Source organism: Colobus angolensis, unplaced genomic scaffold (genome assembly GCF_000951035.1).
Source record: "Colobus angolensis palliatus isolate OR3802 unplaced genomic scaffold, Cang.pa_1.0 Scaffold90, whole genome shotgun sequence".
NCBI classification, from domain to species: domain Eukaryota; kingdom Metazoa; phylum Chordata; class Mammalia; order Primates; family Cercopithecidae; genus Colobus; species Colobus angolensis.
The window spans coordinates 38,019-63,511 of record NW_012122932.1 but is presented as its reverse complement, the minus strand read 5'-3'; the positions used below and the strand labels follow the sequence as shown (position 1 = coordinate 63,511).

At 41.7% G+C, this 25,493-nt stretch overlaps 1 protein-coding gene and 1 pseudogene across 2 annotated transcripts in view; both read right to left on the bottom strand.

Annotated features, from left to right (window-relative positions):
- The window catches only part of LOC105504278, a 70,011-nt pseudogene extending 54,464 nt beyond the window's left edge, over positions 1-15,547 (bottom strand).
- Positions 1-24,737, bottom strand: part of SH3RF2 (SH3 domain containing ring finger 2) — a 159,794-nt gene extending 135,057 nt beyond the window's left edge. The window contains exons 1-2 of one of the 2 annotated variants that reach the window (XM_011931469.1): positions 24,607-24,737; positions 22,964-23,450 (exon numbers count right to left, since the gene is read on the bottom strand). In XM_011931469.1, coding sequence (XP_011786859.1) covers positions 22,964-23,341 — 378 coding nt within the window. In that variant the 5' untranslated portion in view covers positions 23,342-23,450; positions 24,607-24,737. The remainder of the gene's footprint in view (positions 1-22,963; positions 23,451-24,606) is intronic. The other variant, XM_011931470.1, reaches the window with a different exon arrangement.
- Between the last annotated feature and the right edge of the window lie 756 nt (positions 24,738-25,493).

Below are 25,493 nucleotides of genomic sequence, written 5' to 3'. Positions count from 1 at the left end.
AATGATGTAGGCTTTGGCTGTCAGTATATTGCTCCAGGAAAGAACTTGCCTGGGAATGAAGACAGCAGTAGGTAGAGCTGAGAGATGATGAAAGATACAGAATCCAGATGACCGTGAGCCCGTGGATCCTGCTGGGTCTGAGGTCTACCCTCCAAATCCCCATGAAACTAACTCTCCTGCCTTTTTATTTCTTAAGCCAGTTCGAAGAGGAATTTTGCAAATTACAACTGAAAAGGTCTTCCTACACAGAGCAGATAAACTGTATAGACACAAGGGAAATAATTTTCCTGGATAAGTTAGTCTGATCAATATTAATAAAAATCCACACCTCAGGCTCACATCTGCCCTGATCAGCTTATCCTTCTTGCTGAATTGATGGCCTCTATTCACGACTTCAGTTAAAATGATAAAACACCACTGTGGTTATAGAACATGGCCAGGTGGCTGCCCAGACTTCCATTTTTCAGATCAATCCTTTTAACAACTATTCACCATGATTATGTCCTGTATTTTAGGCATTTGAGTCCTTTCATCCCAAAGAATCCTGAAATCATTTCCTATCTGTACCAAGAATCCTATGAGTGTTAGTCACTTTATTCATATCTGAAATATTATCTCTCTCCTCAGCTCTCTCCCTCCCCTTAGGCCAGAAAGAAGCAGTGGTTCTCAGAGGAGAGAAATGTTAAAGAATGTACCTTCCTGAGAAGGAAGAAAATTCTAATTAGTCACCACATTCTCATTTCTATTACCAAATAAGGGAGACTGTCATAAGTGACAACTAAAGATGACCCCTCAGAACTTTCCCCCACTACAAACTCTTTCAAATTGACATGAGGCCAAAAAAAAAAAAAAAAAAAAAAAAAAAAAAAAAAAAAAAAAAAAAAAAAAAAAAAAAAAAAAAAAAAAAAAAAAAAAAAAAAAAAAAAAAAAAGGAGGACGCAGGAAGGCAGCAGCTCCTGAAAAATCCCACTGTCTTCAAGAACGTTATCAATTTGCTCTCTTCATTTTATCTCCATGGGCAACTTTGCAAGAGTCAAGGCTGGGTGGTGTTCACTGTAGGAGTATGTGTTAGCAAAACTTATTTCAGCATATGTATAAAAAATTTCCATCAGCTGCTTGCTGCTATCAGATATCACACTACCTGTGAAAGCTCTTTGAGGAATTGCATTTTAACTTCCTGCTCTGTTTTTCAATGAAACTGAGATTTCTATTTGCTAGCTGCCTTGCCTGTTGGGTTCTTTTTGATCCCACTTTTGACCCTGCTAATGTATCTTTAAGTGCCAATAGCAATTTTACATCCTGTTAATATTCTTCCTAGGTAAGAATCTTATTTTCTATCTCTGTAGACTTCCATGGGTAAAAATGCCAGGTTTCCATTTTTCAGAAATATTAAATCCTTTTCCACCCACTACAAAAAGAAATTAGACAGCCATAGGAGTTAAATACAAGTGAGGCAGGTCAGCCTACCCCTTTTAAACAAAAGTTCGGGGAAGAAATATTTCAGACACTAGGAAACCAGGGGGCATAGCACTTTAGTTCCATCTTAGTTTTGTCATTATTAGATACAAAGGAGTCTTAGGACTTAGAATCAGGCCTTTTTGGGGAAGCTTCTGGATCATTTAAGTCCAAAATATGTTGATTAAGGACCAGGCATTGAACTAGATGATATTGAAAGAAACTTTCCTTCTTTTCTAGGCTGGTAGAGCTTCTTTTCTGGGCTGGTGGAGACTTTCCTTCTTTTCTGAGCTGGTGGAGTATGTAAGTCTGAGCTACCTGTTGCAATGTTTTTTTTTTGTTTGTTTGTTTTGGTTTTGGTAGTAAATATTTGTGATTCTTTTGAATGTCCCACATCTGAATCCCTTTTCTGTGTCTGGGAACTCATCCAGCTTATAAGTTTAGGTAGGTGGCAGAACTTCCTTCAAAATTTAGAATTGGAACAGCTAGGCATGGTGGCACATGTCTATAGTCTCAGCTACTCAGGAGGATTAGGCAGGAGGTTTGATTCAGCCCAGGAGTTGGAGGCTGCAGCAAGTAATGATCACTACTGCACTTCAGCTTGGGTGACAGAATGAGACCCTGTCTCCAAAACAAAATTAAATAAATAAATACATACATAAATACATACATACCCAGAAAAGTTGAAAATGCCAGCTTTAATAGCATTGCTTTCAGCCAGGGATCCAGGTTTTGTCAATTAGATGTACCTGATTTGAATTTTGAATTGGGAGTTAATGACCCAAAGAGAGGACTAGGGAAGACTCCTCTCCACCTCCGTGTGATGCTGGTGGAGGCTAAAGCAGGTTGACCCCCAACTACAGAAATAGGAGGGGGACCAAGGCAGACCTGGAAGTCAGCACTTAGTCATTTGGGGCTTTGTTCCTGCAAGGTGGCCTCAAACCAGTCCTTCAGCCCTCCTAGAGGTTCTGTGAACAACCTAATATTCTTTTTATTATCCTGCCTCTGCTGATTTTTTTTTCCTGTAGATTTTATTGTTTGCAACTAAGAAGCCTGGGGGATCTAAGTCATGGAGAGTGCCCTTTGTAAATGGAGAGAATTAGGTCAATTCATATAAAAAAGTGGAGTTAAGGCAGGGCGGGGTAATCTGCCAGAGCTATCTGGGTCCTTGTAGGCTCTTAGTCTGGCTCTCACTCTAAATTTTCCAGCCTGTGAGCTATCAAATACCCAGTTTTGTTTGAGCTAGTTTGAGGTGTTTCTGTCATTTGCAACTAAAAGAGTTCTGGCAAACACAGATGACAGTAAATTAATATTACGTATCAGGAGTCTCAGAAATGTTCATCCCTTTGACCTGGTAATCACTTTTCTATTCTTTGGAAATAATTAAAAATGTTAAAAAACAAAACCAAAATAATTGATCGGATTGGGCAAATGGTTGCATAAAAAGTGCCTTTAGATGACAATATCCACAAAGCTGGAGGAACTTGCTGCCAATTCCACGGTCACCTTTTTCATCCCTTTCATGTTACCTTTTGGAGATGTTTTCATTGCTGTCTCAGTTTTATTCTGTGTCTCTCTGGATAGCTTTTCCCTGCTTCTCTACCTGGAGTCTTTGGAAACCACTTTTTGAGGCTCAAAATTGCCATAAACTGTGAGACCATATAAATGCTTATTTGCTTTTCAGATCAAATTGCAGTTGAGTGCCAGAGGTCTGAAAGTGCCCTAAACAGGCCACATTGTAAAACATTACACATGATCTTGGATGTGTTCGTGTTTCTAATGGAATTCTTTATGTTGCAGCCTGGTTTGGAGGCTTCTGACCCAAGCCCAGCAAACTGATTACAATGACCCGGGCAAGAAGCAAGGCAGTTTGGTGAAATATGAAATGCATGGACCAAGAGTCAGGAAACCTGGAGTTTGGTCCTTGTGTGTGTTCCTTGCAAACTGGGTGACCTTGGAAAGTTCCATTTTTCTCGTTAGGCCTATGCTGCACATTTGTATAAGAAGACATTGGACCAGATGTGTTTTTATGGCCCTTTAAAGCTCTCAGCACCTATGTTTTATGATTCCTTATATGGTGGCATTTTAAAAGAAAACCCGTGATAAACTTGGTTTAGGAGTGCGTTTGATGTAATACCCAATCCAGATCAGGCTTCAGGCAGAGTCATGAGAAGAATTTGCTTGAATGCATTTCCCTGGGATGAAAACCTGTCCCTGAGTGCTTAGAGCTGAGTCCCCTGAACCAACTGCTAAGAATGTTGACCTGACTGCGCCTCAATTCTGCTCCCAGCTAGAGCCATTCAGGGAGGTGGTCTGAGCTGACTCTGCAACAACTAATGATTCAGCCTTACAGGGTTCCATCTAGTCTTGAGAACAACCATCTGAAGTAGGTGTTATAGTTTTACAGAGGAGGAAACTGAGGCTCCAAGAGTTCTAGTGACATTGAGCACGTGAAAGACCTGGATTCAAACACAGGTTTTGTTTTGTTGTGTTTTGTTTTGTTTTTTTTTTTGAGACGGAGTTTTGCTCTTGTTGCCTAGGTTGGAGTGCAGTGAGATGATCTTGGCTCACTGAAACCTCCGCCTTCTGGATTCAAGCGATTCTCCTGCCTCAGCCTCCCAAGTGGCTGGGATTACAGGTGTGCGCCACCACGCCTGGCTAATTTTTGTATTTTTAGTAGAGACGGGGTTTCACCATGTTGGCCAGGCTGGTCTCGAACTCCTGACCTAAAATGATCTGCCCACCTCGGCCTCTGAAAGTATTGGGATTACAGGCGTGAGCCACTGCGCCTAGTTGGTCTTTTGGTTTTAATGCCTGTGATGTTCCCCTGCCTGAAAACATCCTGCAGTTGAACATTGTTGAAGTGAACAGTGAGGTGCTCATTCAGAGAAGGTGACATCAGACAGACCCCCGCCCCAAGTTTTTTTAATGTTATAGTATAGCACCTTCAGAGCATCAGCTTTGCCCAAATCCAGATTTGTCTCTTGCTCTCTGTATGACTTTGAGCAGGTTAATCTTTCTGAGCCTCAGTATCCTTACCTGTAAAATGGAAATGGAGATAATAGTACCCACCTCACACAGGGGCTGCAATAGTTAAACAGAAGTGCTTAGCATACTGGGTTTTCAGTAAGGTTAGCGACAGATAAACGGTCCAATGTGCATGTTCAATTTGCAGCAAGTTCTACTGCAAATTCACTCTTCCACTTTCAATTTACTCTTAAATTCATCCACTTCTCTGCATTACAGCTACTATCTTAGTCCAGGCCACCCACCCAGAAGACCAGAATTGGTCATTATTGTTTGCAGAAATTCATTTCCCACACAGGAGCCAAAGTAGGGTTTTTTTTGTTTGCTTGTTTTTAGATATTAACAATATTTTGTAATTCAAGATCAATGCAATATCTGTTGAAAGTAACAACTTTGGTATTTAGGGAATACATTTTATAATATGATTGTTTCTAAAATTAGTTTGGTTTGGTATATCATGTTGCTCTGTAAAGGACTTTTATGAAACAGCTGTTATATAAAAGAATTGGCTGTCTCAAAGGAAAAGACAGCCAAAGCTTTCTTAATCAACTTAATTTCATTCGATTAACTCATACAACAAAACTTCTATCTTTGCTACCTGATAGTTATGAAGAGGAGACATGAGTTGCTACAGTTTATACCAATTCTAGCACAACCTTCTTCTCCAGTAAGATCTGGAGCAAGAATAAGCCAGTCTTTTGTTTGAGAGCGGATATACTGAAGCCATCTGAAGTAAGCTCTGTCACATTTCCTTGTCTTTAACTCCCAAATTACCTAGGTAACTTCTTTCTTTCTTCCCTCCTTCCCCCTTCACAATCCTTCTTTCTTTACAGAAGTAACCTCTAGATCTGTGGTCTTGATCCTTCCCTTTCTACAAACTTTTTATAGATTATTCCCATCACTTCTCTCCCTTTCATTTAACAGTAGTATACATCTATAATTTCTGTATCTTAACTCCTTTGCTCCTTCCCCTCTACCTAGAAACATGCTTAGACACAAAAGCAAAAGATGGCCAGGTGCAGTGGCTAACAACTGTAATTCCAGCACTTTGGGAGGCTGAGGCGGGTGAATCACTTGAGGTCAGGAGTTTGAGACCAGCCTGGCCAACATGGTGAAATCCTGTCTCTACTAAAAATACAAAAATTAGCTGGGTGTGGTGGCATGCACCTGTAATCCCAGCTACTCGGAGGCCTGAGGCAGGAGAATTGCTTGAACCTGGGAGGTGGAAGTTGCAGCAAGCTGAGATTGGGCCACTGCACTCAGGCCTGGGTGACAGTCTCACTCCGTCTCAAAAATAAAAAAAAATAAAAAAATAAAAAAGCAAAAGAATGCTTTCTACCAATCCTGTTATATCTTGAACTGCTATTTAGTGACTCTTCTTCCAGATTTCTCTATGATGTCTATACCCTTGCTACTCTGGATGTGGTTCGAGGACCGGCAGCAAAGGCATTACCTGAGAACTTATGAGAAATTCAGATTCCCAGATCTGCTGAATCAGAACGCACATTTTTACAGGGCCCTCAGCTAATTTATTAAAGTTTGGGAAGTTCTGGTCTATTCCGCGCTTGCTTCCACTCTCCTTTATCTTAACTTATCCTTTTGGAATCTGGCCTCAATTTCCTCCCTATCATGTCTCCCGAACATAAACTTCATTCCAAGTTATAAAGTTTGAATGGCCTTTTTATCAGACTACAGCTTCCTTGATCTCCCCATATATAACTAAACTTACCCTGCTCTTCTTTCCAATTCTCTTCTTTTGGACTATATGATATGATCACACAAAGTGACATTTTATATGACATTGAATTATAGACATGTATGGCTGACCATATATGCTATGTTCATCTGTGGTAGATAAACCATAGCTCTGCATGGTCAGGTACCTGAATTCTTAATGCCCTTCCAACAGGAGAAAGGGAGAGAGGGAAAATTTTGCTCTACCTCTCTGACAAATTTTGGTACTGGAAGCTCATTTTATATTCTTCCCACCTTTCTAATACCCTGATCTTCCTTTTTCTCTTCAACTTTTATTTTAGGTTTCTGTCCATGTGCAGGTTTGTTACCTGAGTGTATTGTGGGATGCTGAGGTTTAGGGCACAAATGATCCTGTCACCCAGGTACTGAGCATTGTACCCAATAGATAGTTTTTCAATCCTTATCCCCCTCTTTTCCTTCCCCACCTGGTAGTCCCCAGTGTCTATGGCTGCCATCTTTATGACCATGAGTACCCAATGTTTAGCTCCCACTTACAGGTGAGAACATGCAGTATTTGGTTTTCTGTTTCTGGATTAGTTCACTTAGGACGATGACCTCCAGCTGCATCTATGTTGCTGCAAAGGACATGATTTTGTTCCCCAATTGATATTTTGAACTGAAAATCAGGTCAGGTTATTCCCTGCTTTAATCTTTCTCATTACATCTAGTACCCAACCCCCTTCATTACTGATATAATTTGTATATTTGTCCCTGCCCACATCTCATGGTGAATCATAATCACCAGTATTAGAGGTGGGATCTAGTGGGAGGTGATTGGATCATGGGGGTGGATTTTTTATGAATTAGGTTTAGCACCATCCCCTTGGTGCTGTCCTCATGAGATCCAGTCATTTAAAAGTGTGTGGCACCTCCCCCTACCTCTGGTCATTTAAAAGTGTGTGACAACTCCTGACCCTCTCCTCTCCTCTCCTCTTTCTCCCTGTCTCACTCCTTGCTCCTGCTTTCACTATGTGACATGCCTGTTCCTACTTTGCCTTCTGCCATGATTGTAATCTTCCTGAGGTCCCCTCTCTGGCATGTTCTCACATATAAGTGGGAGCTAAATGATGAGAACACATGGACACAAAGAAGGGAACAATAGACACTGGGGTCTACTTGAGGGTGGAGAATAGGAGGACGGAGAGGAGCAGAAAAAGTAACTACTGGGTACTAGACTTAATTCCTGGGTGATGAAATAACCTGTACAGCAAACCCCTGTGACACGTGTTTACCTGCATAATAAACCTTCACATGTACCCCTGAACCTAAAATAAAAGTTAAAAAAGTAAATAAATTATCCAGCCTCAGGTATTTATAGCAATGCAAAAATGGCCTAACACAATTACCATGGCTTCTTGGTCCCTCTGCATCTTCCCATGCAGCTTATCTCATGCCACTGGCCTCAGTACTTATCACCCCTCAGGCATGTGGGTTTTCTCTCAGTTTCCAGAACTCGGAACTTGCCAAGTCCTCTCTGCTCTCTGAGAACAGGGTCAGGATGTTCTCCCTCATTGGAACCCACTTCCCTGCCTTCCTCTCATCCTTCAGGTATCAGCATAAACGACTCCCTTAGAGAGGTCTTTTTTGACCACCCTAATCAAATATCTTTCCTTTTATCCTCTATTTCATACCCTTGTCTATATTTAGTTTATATAACAGACACATTGCAATTTGCAATTATTTTTATTATTTGTGTGTGTGTGTGTGTGTGTGTGTGTGTGTGTGTGTGTGTGTGTGAGGGAGAGAGAGAGAGAGAGAGAGAGAGAGTGTTGGTGTTCTGCCTATATTTCTTCAGAGCCTTTACCATTTCTGTGCCATTCAGCTTCACTTCCAATAGCTGACACCTATGATTTTGTTGAATGTCTTCTATAGAGCTTCTAGAATGTACTTTGCCTTTGGGGGCAGCTCTTAACCAATGACTGACAGGTATGAGGGTATAAATACCCCAGATCTCTCATCTCTTGGCCAGCATAGTTCTAAGGTCTGGGTTTTATACTGTTCCCAGAGTTTTCTCCAAAGATTAAGCTTTATTGCCCACTGCGGTAGCTGGCCTCATAACACAGTTTTCTTGGTCACCCTCTCTTCCCTACATGATGCCACCACTCCCCTGCCAATGTCCTTACACCTCCCAAATAATCTATAAGTATTAAATCCTCATCTCAGGGTCGGCTTCTGAGGGGAACCCAGCTAAGATCATAAACTTTTTGTTCTTTTTATTTATCCCAATAAAATATATATAACATGTCTGTCTTGTTCATGGTTATATCCTAGAGCTTAGGTTAGTATCTGACACATAGTGAGCACTCAATGTACATTTGTGTAGTGAGTGAATATTAGTGGTTATTATTATTGAAATGTAGAATTTCTTCCTTTCACTGAGTTGTGTTATACCGGTAGTTTACCATGCCCCACAGAATGTGAGATGTGCACTGCAGAACTTAGAGGAAGAAACGTTGTTTTTTTCTATAGTGCTCTTAAAAGTAGCACTATTATTAAGATACTGTTTTAGCAAGGTTTGTTATGGCTAGAGGCTCTTTATGAGAAGGAATCCCAAGGAAGATTCTCTAGGATTGTGGCAATTCTTCCTGGTATGACCTGAAACCCCAGCATGTGGATACTTTAGAGATATTTTAGGCAACAAAATCCCATTATGCTTATTTGCAGGTGGTTCAAAAAGAGAGCAACTGAACCCTGGACCAGGGACCTTCAGTGGGATAAGATGGATACTTACGCAGAGAGAGTGGCAATAATAATATTAAATAATAACAAAAATAATTAACATGTACTAAGTGCATTTATGGGCCAGTTCTCAAGTGTGTTTGTTAATCTCAGAACCAATGTAGGCAGTAGGTTACACAGTACTCCCATTCTTGATTAAGAGATTGGGGCTCAGGGAGGTTGACTTATCCAAAGTCATACAGCTATCAAAAGGTAGAACTGAGATTCGAAATTAGCTATTATAACTTCAGAGCCTCTGTTCTTAACTCATCCTCTATCTTGTCCCCAGGGTTAGGAATACTTAAAACCAGTTCAATAGGAGAACTAAGTGAAGTAGTCCAGCCTGGAGAAAATATGATTGAAAATAAGGTGTTAAAATAAGATGGAACCCTCCTGAGTTGCCTTCAAAGAGTGGCAGATGCCCAAGGACGACTGGGCAGATGTGTTTCATGTGACTTAATTTCAGGGAGACTTTTCTAATATTGCTTTTCAGAGGTGGAGGAAATAGTATGTGCTCAGACACAGAAAACTTCCCCAAACTGGAGATTCAAATGGACTGGGTGTGTGGGCCTCTCAATAGGAAGTCAGTGAGAGGACTGAAGCATAGGAGGGGTGGCTTGGAGGACCTTCAAGATGTCTTGCAGATGTGAGATTTTAGAATGCAAAGGAATTAGAAGACTCGCTCGGTCCTTACATATGTGGCTGGTACTACGCAGTTTTGGAGAACCAAGATTTAAACTGGTAACATGACTTGGGAGAAATTTACTAATGCCATGTTAATAAACAAAAAAGATATGTGCTATGCATACTCTTTGCATGAGGGAAGCAGAGCTACTGTGCTGCAAGATGAGCCAGCAGAAGTGACAGTCAAGAATGTGGGCTTAGAGTCAGTCTGCATGGGTAGCTTGCCCAGAGTACTCCTGAGCCTCTTATCTGTAAACAAGTGTTGCTCTGTGGATTAAATAAGCTTTTGCAGGTAAAGGATTTAGCACAGGCTCTTGAAGATGGTAAGCGTTCAAAAATATTAGCTATCTTTCTGAAAACTTTTAAATTTATAATTTTTTCTTAAAAACATAAATGCAAATATTTCTATATCTTCTGCATACTCTATAAAACATGAAAAGAGAAAGTTTTAAATTTGGGTTGCTGGAATATTGAGACTCCGAGAACTTGAAACTTTTTCCATAACCGCAGTAAGGCTAAGATTTGTTAAGCACTCAGATACATTTCATGTCACGTGGTGGGTTTTCAGCTAAGACAGGATTGGAAGCTGAGTTTCCTGAATTTCAGGCTCTATTTTTCCTCACCTACAATGGACCATTTTGCTTGTGCACATAATGGGTTTCTGTTAGAATGAAATATATTTTGTCCTGAATCTGTTTACATTTCAGGAAAAGCAGACCAGTTCTGGACCAGAGCTTGTCATATTCGAGATAAAATATCTCTCCCAAATATCCCTCCCTCGCACATTCGATTTCTGATTGGCTTCCCTCCCTTTTCTCCTCCTTCTTTTCTGGTTTTTATTTCTACTGTCCAGATCGCATGTATACCTTTTCTGCCTTTTTTTTCTTCTCTAGCTCCCTCTTTTCTCTCACTGAATTTCCCCTTCTCCTGTTTCCCTATGTACTGACACTGATTTTTACTACTTACGTTCTTAAATTTCTGATCAAGAAGTACCCAGTGAAGACAGAGCATATAATTAACATGGAGTTAGATTGGCTGTGGATTAAATCATGCTCCAGAAGCTTAGCAACAACATTAGAATGGTAACGTTGGTGCCAAAGGATTCAACCAGCAATGACAGCTAGCTCAGGGCTCTATGAGGTTGCAAAAGGGAACACCACACCAGTCTTGGTCACCTTGGTTAGAACTCAGCCCTTGGATTCAGGCAGACCTGGTTCAAGTTCTGACTCTGCACTTCCTAAGCGTTTCCTCATCTGTAAAGTGGGAAAATACCACAGACCTCCAAGGACAGTTGAGAGGATTAAAGAAGACATGTTTCTTTGGCTCAGTTTCTGCTACATGGTGTGAGCTACATGATGGTGGTAGTCATTAAGGTGATGATTGGCAACTATATCCACCTCTTCTTTGACTCCTTTCTTTCCTGCTCCCTCCCTCCATGCCCAATCAGTGAGAACAATCACTCCACTTGGTTACACTCGCTTAATTCTCCAGGCTTTGGGATAGCAACTGGAATGGGAAGGTAGGAATCCCAGGAATATCTCAGCTACAAAACTTTACGTTGTGAAAAAAATCCTAGTGTTTGAAAAGCTGCAGAAAACAAGAACAAAACAATAAAAAGAAATATGTTTAACTGCAAATTATTATTTTTCTTTCTAATACAAAGAAAAGTAAAAGGGGGAGATAGTAAATGTTTCTTTTTCCCCTGTTAAAATGCAGCCTCCTGCATCCTGGATCCTTTTTAATCACCTCTCAATAGGAAGAGAACATTGCTGTCTTCTTCCATTGTTCTCTCCCTCTATTCCTCCTTCCCTTATGCATCAAGCCAATCTACTTGGCTTTCTCTCATCTGTGGGAATTCACGACTCTGAGGAGAAATTTGGAATCCAGAAGATTACCTCTCCTGCTTCTCCAGAGAGTTGGGAAGGGAAGTTTTCTCTTCTGCCCCTCCATTTCTCGGCCATTCCTGTTTATTAAGCAAAAGTTCCAGATAAGATTTACTGCCACTTTGCCTTTCTCATATCCAGGCAGCTCGTTAATATCACAGACGAACACCTTTCCTGAACACAGCCCTGCAGAGTTCTATTCCTGCTCTGTGCCCCGTGATTCTGCTGTATCACCTTGGCAACCAATTAAAATACTTTAATGTGTACAGCGATATCATTCTTAATTCTGCAAAAACCAGGGCAACCTGCTCAGAAGGCTTTGGCATGCCAGTCAGTTGGTGTTCTCCTTGGTATCTGGCTGCATTCTGGTTTGACTTCTTTTTTCACCTCCCAATTACCTCTGAATCCCCTGCAAGCACCTACGTGTCATTCCTAACACACCTGGCCTCAAGTCAAGCAACACCATCATCAACAAGGCAGGGGCTGGAAGAGATCCTGGGGACAAAATGGCTGATATGTCTCCTTTCGTTTAGCCTCAAGGGAAGATAGCAGGAGCTCAGCCATGAGGCTGGCTAATCTAACTGCAGTTTCTTGCAATATGGCAAACATTATGCATTCAGTAATTAAGTATTTAGTAAATGCTGATTGCATTTCAGGCCCTGTGTTAGGTACAAAAGAGGACAAGACCCACAGAGTTTATAGTCTAGTAGAAAAGAGACGTGAACAGACAGCATTGTACTGTCTGATACGTGCTGTGGAGGCTGGACGGTAGCACTGGAGGCTCTGGGAACCTGAGGGGGAACCTGAGGAGGAACCTAAGACCAACCTGGGTTTGGGACAGAGGGCTCACTTCTGGAGGAACAGAGGCTACACTGGTACCTGAGGATGGGTTGCCGTCAGCCACATGGCGAGTTTCCCAAGTGGCTGGACAGTTTCATTCCTACCTTCTCTAACACTGGCAGTTTGTCTGATGCTCTCAGCTTGGTGGTCTGCTTCAGATACCCTGGCATTATTTGCCTTATTTCTCCTGCTTCCAGGCTAATGTTTTCCTAATAGCCTTTCAGGAAAGGGTGACAGTGAATGATCCACTTTCTCTCACGTCTACTCTTGGTCCCTCTATGCTGTGCATGCAAGTGCTACCTGAGAGGCACATTTTCCAAAGCCAGTGGTGTTGGGGCCATGAGGCCAGGACTCACCACCCAACTCACGAGCCCGCAATGCATTCTGAGGTTTGCAATTCTCAGTGTCATGGGTTTCTGTTGATGCCTATTTTTTAAAAGTACAACCTTAAAATCTTCCCTAAACATTCCCACAACTAGAGGGATGATAAATTTTGATGTGTAATCATATTTTTCTATTTTGTTTTATTAATATTTACACTTACAGAACACAAACCTCTTGTATAAAGTGGAGATACCAGTAGCACCATTCCCAGTGGGTTGTATGTAGAGTTAAATGAGATTCTGTAGGTAGAGCCCAGTGACTGATACATAGTAAGTCCTCCATACATATACTTTGTTTGTAGAGTTGACCAGTTATTCATCTGTGCTCTTGTAACACATGTGAACACCTTTATTTTAAGATTAACTGCATCATGCATAATAAGTAGGATGCAGTTAATAACTCTTAAAATAAACTTTAAAATAAAGTTTAAGTGGTATGTGGTTTACATAAAAGATCACAAGTTATTTGAGGACATGGATCCTGTCTCTCTCACTTTTGGAGCCCAAGCAAAGGGATTTTACCCATCAAAGGCATCCTATATGTGTCTGTTGAACAAGTGAGACCTGGGAAATATTAATAATAACAATGTCTGACATTGATTGCCGCTGAGCTTACTATGAGTCAGGTCCTGTGCTACGAGCTTTATAAGAATTATCTTGATATATCCTCCAAGTGATGCCATGATTTTTATTATCGCCGTATCTATAGTACAGGGAAATAGCAGTCCACCTGTGGTAGGCATGACAGCATGTGAAAAGAGAAACCTACCTGTAGGAGTACAAGCAGATAGTTAACCATACTGGGAGCTTATTTGGTGCCAAGCCCTGTGCTAAGCACTTTGTAGACATCATCTCATTAAATCCTCCCAATAACCATATGAGGTGAGCCTTACTATTTCTATTTCATAGTGACAACGTTCAGAGTCACTAAGTAACTTGCCCAGAAGCACACAGCCATTACTTATGAGAAGCATTATCTTGTAAACATTAAGTAAACATTATCTTGTTTACTTGTATCATCAGATGTCTAAAGTCAGAAGCAGCAGAAAATTGGAATACATATTTAAAAAATAATACTAAAATACCTATTCCTATTATTCAGAAATAATTTTAAATATATCATATTTTTGCCTAATTTTATCAGTTTTTTCAACAATTATATTTTTTATTGTGGTAAAATACACATAGCATAAAATCTACCATGTTAGCCTTTGCTGAGTGTTCAGTTCAGCAGCATTAAGCACCTTGATCTTGTTATGCAAGTGTCACCACTATCCATCTCCAGAACTTTGTCATCACCCCATACTGAAACTTCCCATTATATATATATATACACACATATATATACACACACACACTATATACACACACACCCACACACACACACATACATACCAGAGGCTGGGGAGAGGAGAGAATGGGAAGTTATTGTTCAATGGATACAGAGTTTCAGTATGGGGTGATGACAAAGTTCTGGAGATGGATAGTGGTGATGCTTGCATAACAAGATCAATGTACTTAATGCTGCTGAACTGAACGCTTAGCAAAGGCTAACATGGTAGATTTTATGCTATGTGTATTTTACCACAATAAAAAATATAATTGTTGAAAAAACTGATAAAATTAGGGCTTTGGCAGCATGAGTACAGTGGCCATGTTTCTACAGGAAACACTGTCTTCCTTTCGTGTTGGAGGCCAGGTCAGTTCAACTCATAAACTCAGTGGCAAATTCTTTCAGAGCCTCTTCCTTTCTGTCACTGGTATCCCTACGACTAAGTGTCAATTAAGATGAAACGTTTCTCTCAAGATCAAAGAGCACATGAAATTTGTGGTGTATGATGGAAGAGTTTAGACATATGCAGAGTGGCATTGCTATCTTCTTAGGGTTAGCGACTCATAAGCTGAGAGATCTTGAAGCTAGCCCACTGTATTTTCCTGAGAACGATGTTCATCACCCAAAAAGGTATTCAGTAAGGTGATTCACAGCAAGGATGTTTCAGCTACCACATGACTTTACGCCTAATAAAGTGTGCCACTTGTTTTTCAAATAGCTCTGTAATGGCTCAATTCATAAAGGGTTCATTTCTGCATAATGAGGAGTTATTTCATGATCCCATGAGGTCTACTACAGGCATGATTTTGTTTATTTATTTACTCTTTCATTAAAAAAAAAATTCCTAATATGGGTGAAGCTGTGAGCTGGGTGCTCTGAGCACAGTATTCAGAGATAAGATGAGTTGCCTGTTCTGTTTGTGCTTGGAAAAAAGATTGAAGAAATGACAGAGATCTGAGATGCACTCAGCTACTATTTGAGTCTTAGAGTCTGAGCTCATGAGTGTCCCTGGTGTGAGCTTTCAAGACAGCCTGGTACATAGCAGGCACTTAGGAACAGTTTGTCGAATGCTCTGGCTTCTGAGCTGGGTATCTGGAGCAGTGTGACCCTGGGGACTGGCACAGGCCTCAGTTGCAGGAAGCAGCTCATGGTGAACAGAATTATCTTTCCCCGCCCATGTTATATCACTTGCTTTGGATGTTCTTGCTGGTGTTCACGTGTGCTAGGGGTTTCAGGTAACCTGACATTTCAATGGAAAAGAATGGCCTTGTCTGCCAGGAACATGGAGACTGCTCCTCAGTTACCCAGTAAGCTCGGTCACCTGCTTGGAGTAGAGGCAACTTCTTGTTTGGCTGCACTGCATCCAGGAAGTTGCTGTAGATACAGCTGATAGTCCTCATGATGGCAGGCAACGAGTCTGGTGTGAGGGCTGCTGGAGAGACTTTATTACAGAGAATGCTGACATGCATCTTCCTGGTGGTATCTAGTCACCCTGATAGGAAGGCAAGTATCTAGTCATTCTGCCTCTCCTCTATCTATTTCCTTCCCTTCTCTTTCAGCTTCCATTCTCATTCAAGATATCCCTGCCCTATTCTGCCTTTTCTAGGTCCACATGCCCAGAACGGACCCTGCCTTTTCTTCCCTTGACCATACACTTCTTGACTTTTAAAACATCTTTTTGTTTTTCTGGGAAGATTCTTTTTATCAATCAAGCTTCATTTTGTTCAAACTGAATTGCCTCACCACCTGATATTTTCATAAACCATCATTTCTTGAGTCTAAGAATTCTTTGTCTTAATCAAGTTTATTGGGTTATAATTTATATGCAAAAATGTACCCAGTTTAAGTGTCTAATTTGATGTTTTGGTAAAACTATACACCATTGCATACAACATTTTCATTATCCAAAGAATCACTATGGTTTATGCTTTTGTCTTTTCTACAATTTTATATAAGTGGAATAAGACAATATGTACTCTTTGGTAAGACACTTCTTTTTTCACATCTTAACATTTCTAAAATTGGATGCATCCTACAGTGAGCATGTAACATAGTAGTGTTTCTCTTTCCCTCTAAGAACTACAACTAAATAGACAATATGTCTTATAATGAATACCTTCAAATCAATATCAATATCCCTAATTTTTATATATATATATAGATGTCAATATGTATATGTATGTTTGTATACATGTGTACTGACTGGTTGGTTTACCAACTAGTCTTGATTGGTTTTTGCACTGAGAAGGTGAGAATCCTTGCTTTGCTGTGTACGTTACCATAGTGCCTATAGCTGAAAACTGGTAGGAACTAAAATACTGCAGAGGGTGGCAGTAATGACTTTCCAACAGTTTCGTAAAAATATCTTTTGCGTTATGACTGAGCATGTGAAGTCTGAGACAGCCTTTCTCAAATTCTGTTCCATGGACAATTAATATTGCTAAGAGGCTAATACACTAAAAGGGAGAAGAAAGGGGGTGTCAATGCCATAGAAATCTGGGAAGTGCTTCTTATTAAGATCCCACTTAGAAATTCACAATTCATTAGCATGCTAAAACTTGCAAAAAGTTTTGCAGCAGAGGGAAAATGTTTAGTTTTACTTTAATCTCAGGTTTGTTTGACACTGGCACTTTGTGGCACACCCATTACCGAATTCACCATGTGAAAGGCTGGTCTAAAGTACAAGCATGAATAAACAGAAGGAGAAAGAAAGGGAGAGCCAGGTGTGGTGTGTGCCTGTAGCTGCAGCTACTCAGGAAGCTGAGGCAGGAGGATTGCTTGAGCCCAGGAGTTCGAGGCCGCAGCAAGCTATGATTGGGCCACTGCGCTGCACTGCACTGTGACAGAGTGAGGCCCTGTCTCTAAAGCATAATTTTTTTTTAAAGGGAAAAGAAATTGAGTAAAGTTGTCCAGGTTGAGTATCCCTTGGGACCAGAGGAGTTTCAGATCTCAGATTTTTTTTGAATTTTGGAATATTTGCAGAATACATATTAGTTAAGCATCTCAAATTGAAAAATCTAAACTCTGAAATTCAAAATACTTCAATGAACACTTCCTTTGAGCCTCACATCAGTGCTCAAAAAGTGTTGGATTTTGGAGCATTTTGGATGTCAGATTTTCAAAGTATGCACAACCTATAGTTGAGCTGGTCCCAGCTAAGCCCAAAATGATGTAATGGTGCCTGCATTGGGCCAGATGAGGATGCTCCTCAAGAGTCAAGGGCTAAATAGGCACTTTTCTTCTCTCCTAAGTCTTTTTATAGTATGAAGGGACTGGTGGGAAGGCAACTTTTCCTAAGAGGAAATGAAACAACACAAAAGTATATATTGGCCAATCCCTTAGGTAACATGTCCCTAATGCACATGGCAGATAATTGAGGTTGAGTAAGAAAAACCTTACGCCCCACCCATTGCCTCAGAGCTTAGGCCATCCTGTGGGGAATGAGCTGTTTGTTGTGTTTGTCCACTGCTTGGCCAGGCACCTTTAACTGATAAAACAAAAACAAAAACAAAAAAGAACTGAGGTAGGTAATGGAATGACTGTCTACGGCAGGGAGGAGCCCACTGCAGGGATTACCCTGATCACTTAAATGATAGTGAAGTTTTTCTCAGAAATAGCGTTGATCCAATACACATAGAAATGAAAGGAAATCAGAGTGGGTCAGGTGAAAATCAGGCAGAGCCTAAAAGAAATGTGCAAGAGCTTACTTTCCTTTCCTAAAATATTGTCATACAGTAAAATAGACTTCTTCTCTTGGCATTTATTTCTATGAATTTTAACACATACACAGTTTCATTTAATTACTACCACAATCAGGATATGTAACAGTTCTATCACCTCATTCTGCCCCTTTTTGGTCACATCCTCCCCCAATCCATAACCCCTGGCAACCACTGATCTATTTCTCATCACTACAGTTTTGTCTTTTTGAGAACTCCCTTTCCTTTTGCAATAATCTTTGGTTGCTTTTTTTTTTTTTTTTTAATGGGGATCCCTGGATGTTTCTTTGTGTGTGCAAAGAACTCCAGTGCCAGCCAACTTTCTCTTCTATTATTACTCTTTTGTTATTTACTGTTGCTAATGTTTATTAGCTTCTGTTATATGCCAGGCACTTGTGCTAAGCTCTTTATATATATTATCTCATTTTAATCTCACAATAGCTGTATGATATATGTAAGCCTTTATTATTTCCATTATACAAATCTAGAAACTGAGGATCAGAGAGGTTAAGTGACTTGCCTAAGGCCTCACAGCTAACAAACAGTTGAATCCCGGCACAAATACAGCCCACTTCACCATAAATCCTTAAACACTACAGTAAGCATTAAAAGGGAGGAGACTAACTAGAAAAGAGGTGCACTGAGAGAGATTGGGGGCAGTGCCAATGTGGGGCCATGTGGTTATTAAAAATGTTTGTAAATGTGTGTGAAGCTGGAGAACCATCTGGGTCTCTTGACTTCTCAACCTCAGCCCCTACCTTTATGTCTTCCTCCACCTGCTACATATGGTACTTGCTGTCCCAGATGGCACCTATCTGCTGTTTTCAGGGGCCTGGGACGATTTTAATCCCCTTGCAAATTTTGCAAAAATCCCACTGTCTATATCACAGCTCTGTTACAGGACACAACCTCTGAGACCCAGAAAAGGGGCTGGCCCACCTTCTGGTTTCTACCCAACCTCAATTCCCTGATGTGCTTTCTGACCTCATTTTTTTTTCCCCCATCAGTTGCTTGCAACAGCAGCTGAAAAGTTTCTAGGACAAAACCACCTGGTCTGTGTACTGGAGGTGGCAGGTGTGTTCTTGCTGATAAGGGGCAAGTAGGACAGAAATGCGTGTGATTGGCATGATACTAACAATGTAGGGAGAAAGTCCACCCCTGCAGAACCCATGGCAACATTTGTGTTGGGGAATAGAGTGAGAAGTGGGAAAAAGCGAAAGATAGAAAAGTGAATGAAGAATTGATGACGCTGAGGAAGTAGACCAGGTTCTTGCCCTGTGTATGGTTTTCCTTTGAATGTGCTGTTTGGGGAAAGTGAAGTTGGTTAGGGAGTTTTCTTCTAGATGGATCATAGCGCCTTAAGGGTTCTGGGAGTGAGCTGCAAAGCCAGCACATGCTGGGAAGAATCACACATCTGAATCATGGCCACGGATCATGAGGAGACAAACAAAACAATGCAAAAATCAGGGTACCAAGCACCGTCTTTGGATGGCACTTGCTTAACAAGGGGCTGGAAGGGTGTGTGTAATTTAGAGTAGAAAGTATTGAGTCACTTCAATAACAACCACAGCTAACATTTACTGAGCACTTAATATGAGCCGTCTCTGTGCTCAGAGCTAAGTGACATGAATCATCTCACTTAATTCTCAAAACAACCGTCTGAGGTAGGTACTACCATTATCTCCAATTTACAGATGGGGAATTGGAGGACCTGAGGTTTAAGTGATTCGCCCAAAGTGCACAACTGTTGAGGGGCAGAGTCAGGATTTGAATTTGGGTATTTCTCAAACCCAAGTCCATAGATTCTTAACTTCTCTTCTTTACCACCTATCCTAAAACAGAAATATTACTAAAGTGTAACAGAAAGAGGAGGAAGAGAGACCAGCTATTCAGGATCCTACAATCCTTTTGAAGGCTTGCCAAGTTCCTTTGCTTTAACTGCATTAGGGAAGGAATAAGAAGAACCAGTGGGATCTGCACCACCCGGACCTCTTCCTGGAGGAGTCTGGTGATCTCGCCTATTGGTTTGAAATAATTGCACATTGTAGAAACCTACAGCTGTTTCTCAAGTTTTCTTTTTACACAATCATCTAGGGAGGGTTTTAGACATGTAGGCACAATAGGCAATTTTTTTTTCTCTCTATTGGGCTGGCACCATGAGGTGTGACTATTGGTTCCACCCTAGAACACTGGTTGGTACAGGATGCATCAGGCCTCTTTGAGCCAACAAAAAGAGCTTGATGAGCTTGTTTTTTAGATGAGCCTAGGTGAGCAGAACAGACTTTGGGCTTCAAAAGCTCATGGACAGGAAGTTAAATGAACTCTTTCAGGGTGCCACGTTATCGGCAAGCCCTTTGAAAGAGGTGTTTTACAAAATGGTGCCCTGTGACGACAGGTTATTTATGCTTTCTGAGGGGAGTACTTTATACTTAGTATTATCCTGGCCTGAACTCATCATAGAATCAAGTTTAATAATAATAATACCTATTACACTCTCCTGCAAGGGCTGTAACTCCTTCTACATTTTGTAGCATGCCTCATGCGTGGCAGGACACAATAAACAGTCAATAATAATGTTCCGTGTGATAATGATCTTCCAAATGTCTTTCATCTAAGGCTCTCAAAGTGTTTTGGAGATACTAATTAGCTAAGCCTCACAGTGGCTGTCTGTTTTCATAAAAGACATCTTCCCATTTTACAGAATTTTAAATTGAGACCCAGCAGACATAAGTGGCTTGCCCAAAATCATACAGCATGTCTAAATGAATCTTAATGATGATGCTTTGCATTTACACAGCAGATGTTTTCTAAGGCAGTAAGAGTATGTTGCAAAGATAATTTTCACACTATCCTAGAATAAGGTGGGTAGCAAGTAGCTTTTGACTACATTGGCTGAACTGTGGCAGAGACGGCAAGGAACTCGGGAGGATTTGACCAAGGATGCAGGTCCATTCCTCTGACTCTCTGAGCAGACGGTGGCATCCAGATAACCCTCAGTTCTCTGAACTGTGGGATGCATGGTTACTTCCACAGTTGCAAAAAGATCGGTAATATTTTTGGGAGCAGAGACACGTTGCAAAACAACAGCCATATTGACATCCAGAAATGGGTTTGTTCATATCCCCATTGAGGAAGGCAAAAGGGATGAGAGGAGTCACTTCAAGACAGGATAGTTAGGAAATAAAGGAATTGGGAGGTGGGGGTGCCAGCTCTGCTCTCCTGCAGAGCATCTTTCTAGCCCAGGTCCTGCCTGAACACAGGAGCCCTTGAGTTTCAGCCTCACTACAGGACTTGGTCCAGAGCACCTTGGAGGATGGGCACAGACCACTGTCTGATGTTATAAGTCCCTGCAAAAGAATTCCAGAGAGACCCAGTATCTTAATGGCTGTCTCTTATGTACGACCAGCTCTCACCTCAATTCCCTGTTCCAGAAGGGCCCTGGGAATCCTCTATAGTTCAAAAACTTGGGAGCTGTGGTTGCATTCATCGCTACCTTTCCTTTGCAACACAGCCACATTGAGAAAGATGAAAACCACAACAAAAACAGTCCAAGCTGATAAGGGAACTGCCTGCTCCCAGTGTGACACCGTTTCCTGAGTGAGTGATGATACTCTGCTGAAAGGCAGGTCAGACTTCTGCAAGGTGGGGAAGGGAAGAGGTTGCTAGGTCTTCGGAATTCAAGGGGGATTTGCTGACCCAGAGATAGAGCTCCTTTCTCTACAAACGAGGCATGTTTGAGAACAATTTGCTTCCTCACCCCCACTCTGCCATTTCCAGACCCGTGGATTCTGACTGGTGACTAGACCAGGGGTAGTGGAGGGACTTAAAAAGAAAAAGTCCTTTTCTGGAATGTGTTCACATACAAGCACAATGGCAATAAAAAGTCTACAGTGAAGAAATCAAGAATCCACAGTGAAAAAATGTCCCGCTTCTTCCCACCCTCATTTCGAATGTTTACACATGCCCCATGGGTGGTTTAAAGATGCAGTGAACCCAGGAAGGGGTAGCCCTTAGAAGGAAAATTTTGGAAAGTTGTTCCAAATGCATATCACAAGCCACTCCTCACTCCTGAGTAAAGAAACAGTCCTGCAAGACCCTCCCACACGCTGTTTCTCTTCCGAGCAGGGAGATGTAGGACCCTGCTGCCAGCATTTAGACTAACGCTTGCTCTAGGTAAGACTTCCAGGAATGCAGCTTTGATAGTTTCTAAGTATGCCAATGGCCCAAGCCACAGCTTTCCGTGTCCACTTTGTTACACTGACTCCAGGGGTGACAATGCAAATAATTCTGCTGACTCAAAAGGACCATGTCCTTCTTTCCAGATGTGCCCTTACACATTATCCCACAACAAGGCTCATAGCCAGGTCAGATGAAGTCCGCGGGGTGTGCTTTCAGCGCTGGACAGAGCGATTCCCATTATCCAAACATGAAAAGCATTAATCTCCTGCGAGGCTTAACTGGGTTTGTTTGGTTTTTTAATTGCAGTGCCTGCTGTGTATCTTCTGTGTATTTCATTCATTTTGCAAAATGAGACACATCTGCAGAGCTCCTATACACAGCTGATGTACTTCACAGCCCAGCCTTTGCTATCAATCAGTCAGCCCACATAGACGCTTCCCTCCTGCACTATCTCCCTCATCAAGTATCTTGATAGCTTGGAACAGATTATGAATGAGTATTGCCATAATAGCACTTTATGACTAGGGGTGGGAAGATGGATTTGGGTAAAATTCAAAAAAAAACTTGACATTTGGAAATTTCCGAGAGATCTCAAAAGCAACAAGCAGTTGGATTTGTTTTCTCTTTTTTTTCCCCACCCTCCGTGCATTTCCCAGGCACTGGTTTGGCCTCAGAACAGCAGAAATCAAACACCAAAAATATAATCTAAAAGGCTTTCCTTGTTCTACTACTTTCTGGACAAGAGGAAAGGAGAACCTAGGAAGCTTTAGTAGTTCTAAAGAGAATTCTTAGATAGATTAGGTAGGCTCAGGCTTCCATCGTATTTGAGTAAAATGATCACTGCCCATAGAAACGTATCACTGGGGAATCACCAGCAGCACTCTGGAATGTTAAACTTTTAGTTAAAAGAAGATAATCTCTAGCTCCTTGTCTACACAAATCCAACCTCCAGGTGGGCATGATATTAACAAATAGGATCTCTCTTACCCCATCCATGTGGATTCTGATATTAGGCACTAGCCGGAAAGGACTGGCCTGCAGACGTCTGGGGTTGGTCCTGTTTTTCCTGCCATCCTGCAAGGTCATCATGCCGGGCCTGCGGAAGGAGCCTCCTCTCCCGGAGCTCTGCCCTGAGCGCACTCCATCCAGAAGGCGCACCAGCAGCAGGTTGGCCGGCAGCGCCTCGATGCTGCAAAACACAGGCGTCCTGCATTCAGGGCATCGCAGCTCTTTGTGGGCCTTGAAAACCCTCTGTAGACATGGTTTGCAGAAGGTGTGCTGGCAAGGGAGGACTTTGGCTGTGACATCGAGCTTCTCAAAGCACACAGGGCACTCCAGAAGATCAAGTAACATCAAATCATCCATTTTATTTCAAAACTCCAGTTCCCACCTGGAGGAGCAGAGTCCACATGGTAAGGTCAGTTGAGCAACGGGGGCAGAGCTGGCCTCTTGAGAACGTCAGAATTCTTGCCTGCTTGAAGGAGGGAGAGGAGAGAAAAAAAAAATGTGGCTGCTCCGAGAGGTATATCCCACCTACATCGAGGCAGTGTCTCATAAGGCAGTTTGCAAGTACTTTGTTCCGGCACCCAAGTTTCAAATGACTCATTCTGATTCAATGCTAGCAGGTATAAGACTCAACTCGTGCTTGCTGTGAGGATCAGAGGAACACTGAGCGCAAGAATGACTGTTTATTGCCTATGTGGCCAGGAGAGCAGAGAAATAAACTGGCCTGCTGAAGTGGCTACCCAAGCCCTCTCTACCAGCCAGGGCCAGAAGAGTTCCTTTACCCCTGCCTGGGGAAAGCTCCTGGACAGTCTCAATTCTTACAACAAAGCCCCCTCCGAACGCAATTTCTGTGAAGTTATCTCCTCCTCCTCCTTCCCCTAAATCTAAGTGTATCTATTATCTGCATCACATGCAGATTAGTTTAGGTCAGTAAGTTTATCTGAATCTCATGCAGATGTAGAATTATTTCCTTTACAATATACCTTCCCACATGATGCAAGCAATGAAAAATTTCCATTAGAAACGCATTTCCAAAACTTGTTTTGCCTTAACTACAAGTCAGGGTGCTTGGAAGCTTTGTTTCTTTTCTTTTCTCATCTTTGGTTTTTTTTTTTCTTTTTTCTCCTCATTCTGATTACCTTAGGCTCAGAGACAATATTCCTCCCACAAGGTAAAGTAGTGCAGCCTGTTTAGTTACTTTGACATTGTTCTCAGTTTCAAATGAAGCAGATAGGAATTCCGGATTGTGGTCACAACCTGTAAAAACCGTCCTGGGGCAGCATATACAGGTAGGGATCGTGTGTGTGTGTGTGTGTGTGTGTGTGTGTGTGTGTGTGTGGTCTGAAAACAGTGCTTGTTCCAGAAACAAGTTTCCTTTTGGATGTATGAAAAGAAGCCTCCAGTTTAGAAAAGTCTGAGAAGATGTCAGCTGTCCCTCACAAGTGCCAGGGCTTCAGTGAGCACTGAGCCCAGAGGTTTGGCAAGAAGGCCAGTGGCTCCACTAGCGACTAGTAAGCAGGACAGATACGACGCGAGAATGAGCGATGGCGCCTCGCCTTCCTAAGACTCCTCTCCAAAGATGTCAGCGCGGCGGCGGGCCGGGGAGGCGTGTGGGGGCCACTAACCTTGTGCGTGTAACCTCTGCTGAGTTCAGCTCAGCCCCCTCCTCCGCGCAGCAGGGGTGCGCAGCTCCCTCCAACCGGCTTCCTTTCCCCCAAGCGCCGCTGCTGCCACCGCTTTGAAAACTTTAACCACTCAGTCTTACTCATTTCAAGGGATCGCGTTACCCAGCCCTGTTAACGCTTTCACCGCCAGGCTGCTGCCTACCAACCACGCTTTTGTTGTTGCGGTTGTTAACTTTATGATCTTTCCTTTAGTTAACTGAATTGTTTCTGGGAAAAGATTGTAAGAGGTAAAATATAAGCCAGTCCCTAAGGCCAAGTATTTACAAAGTTCATATTTTCACCTTTCCCGTTTTCTCTAGTATCCAAGGAGCCGGAACCTGCTCCATTATAAACATACCAAAGTGATTGTGTTTATTTTAAACCTTCATAAGGATTTCCTGGGAAGGTCAAAAGTAAAAATGGTCAAGCTATGAAAATAAGGATAAGCTGGACACCTAGAAAATGTTGCTCTTTGAAAATCATAGTCAATCTCTACATTTAGAGATAGGAGGGACTTTAGTGATCTTTTTGCTCAATCTGTTTAAATTAAGAAACTAGTGTCACATATATACACATATGTGAAAAATCAAAGCGCTGAGAAGCTTTTTCAAAAAAGGAAAAGCAGTGGCCTCCAAGCTGTCTTCCTGCCTGTTATCCACTGTAGTCTTTTCATATTCTCAGATTATGCCTATATTTCTATTTTTTGATTTATCAATAATACATTTAATGTAAAATTACAAAGGTATCCATTTAAGGGAATAATAACAATCTTACTTAATGCCAGGGTAGGCCTTATCTGTGTCAACCACTGTTCTAAATACCTTACCTATGTTAGCCTTTTAACCCTT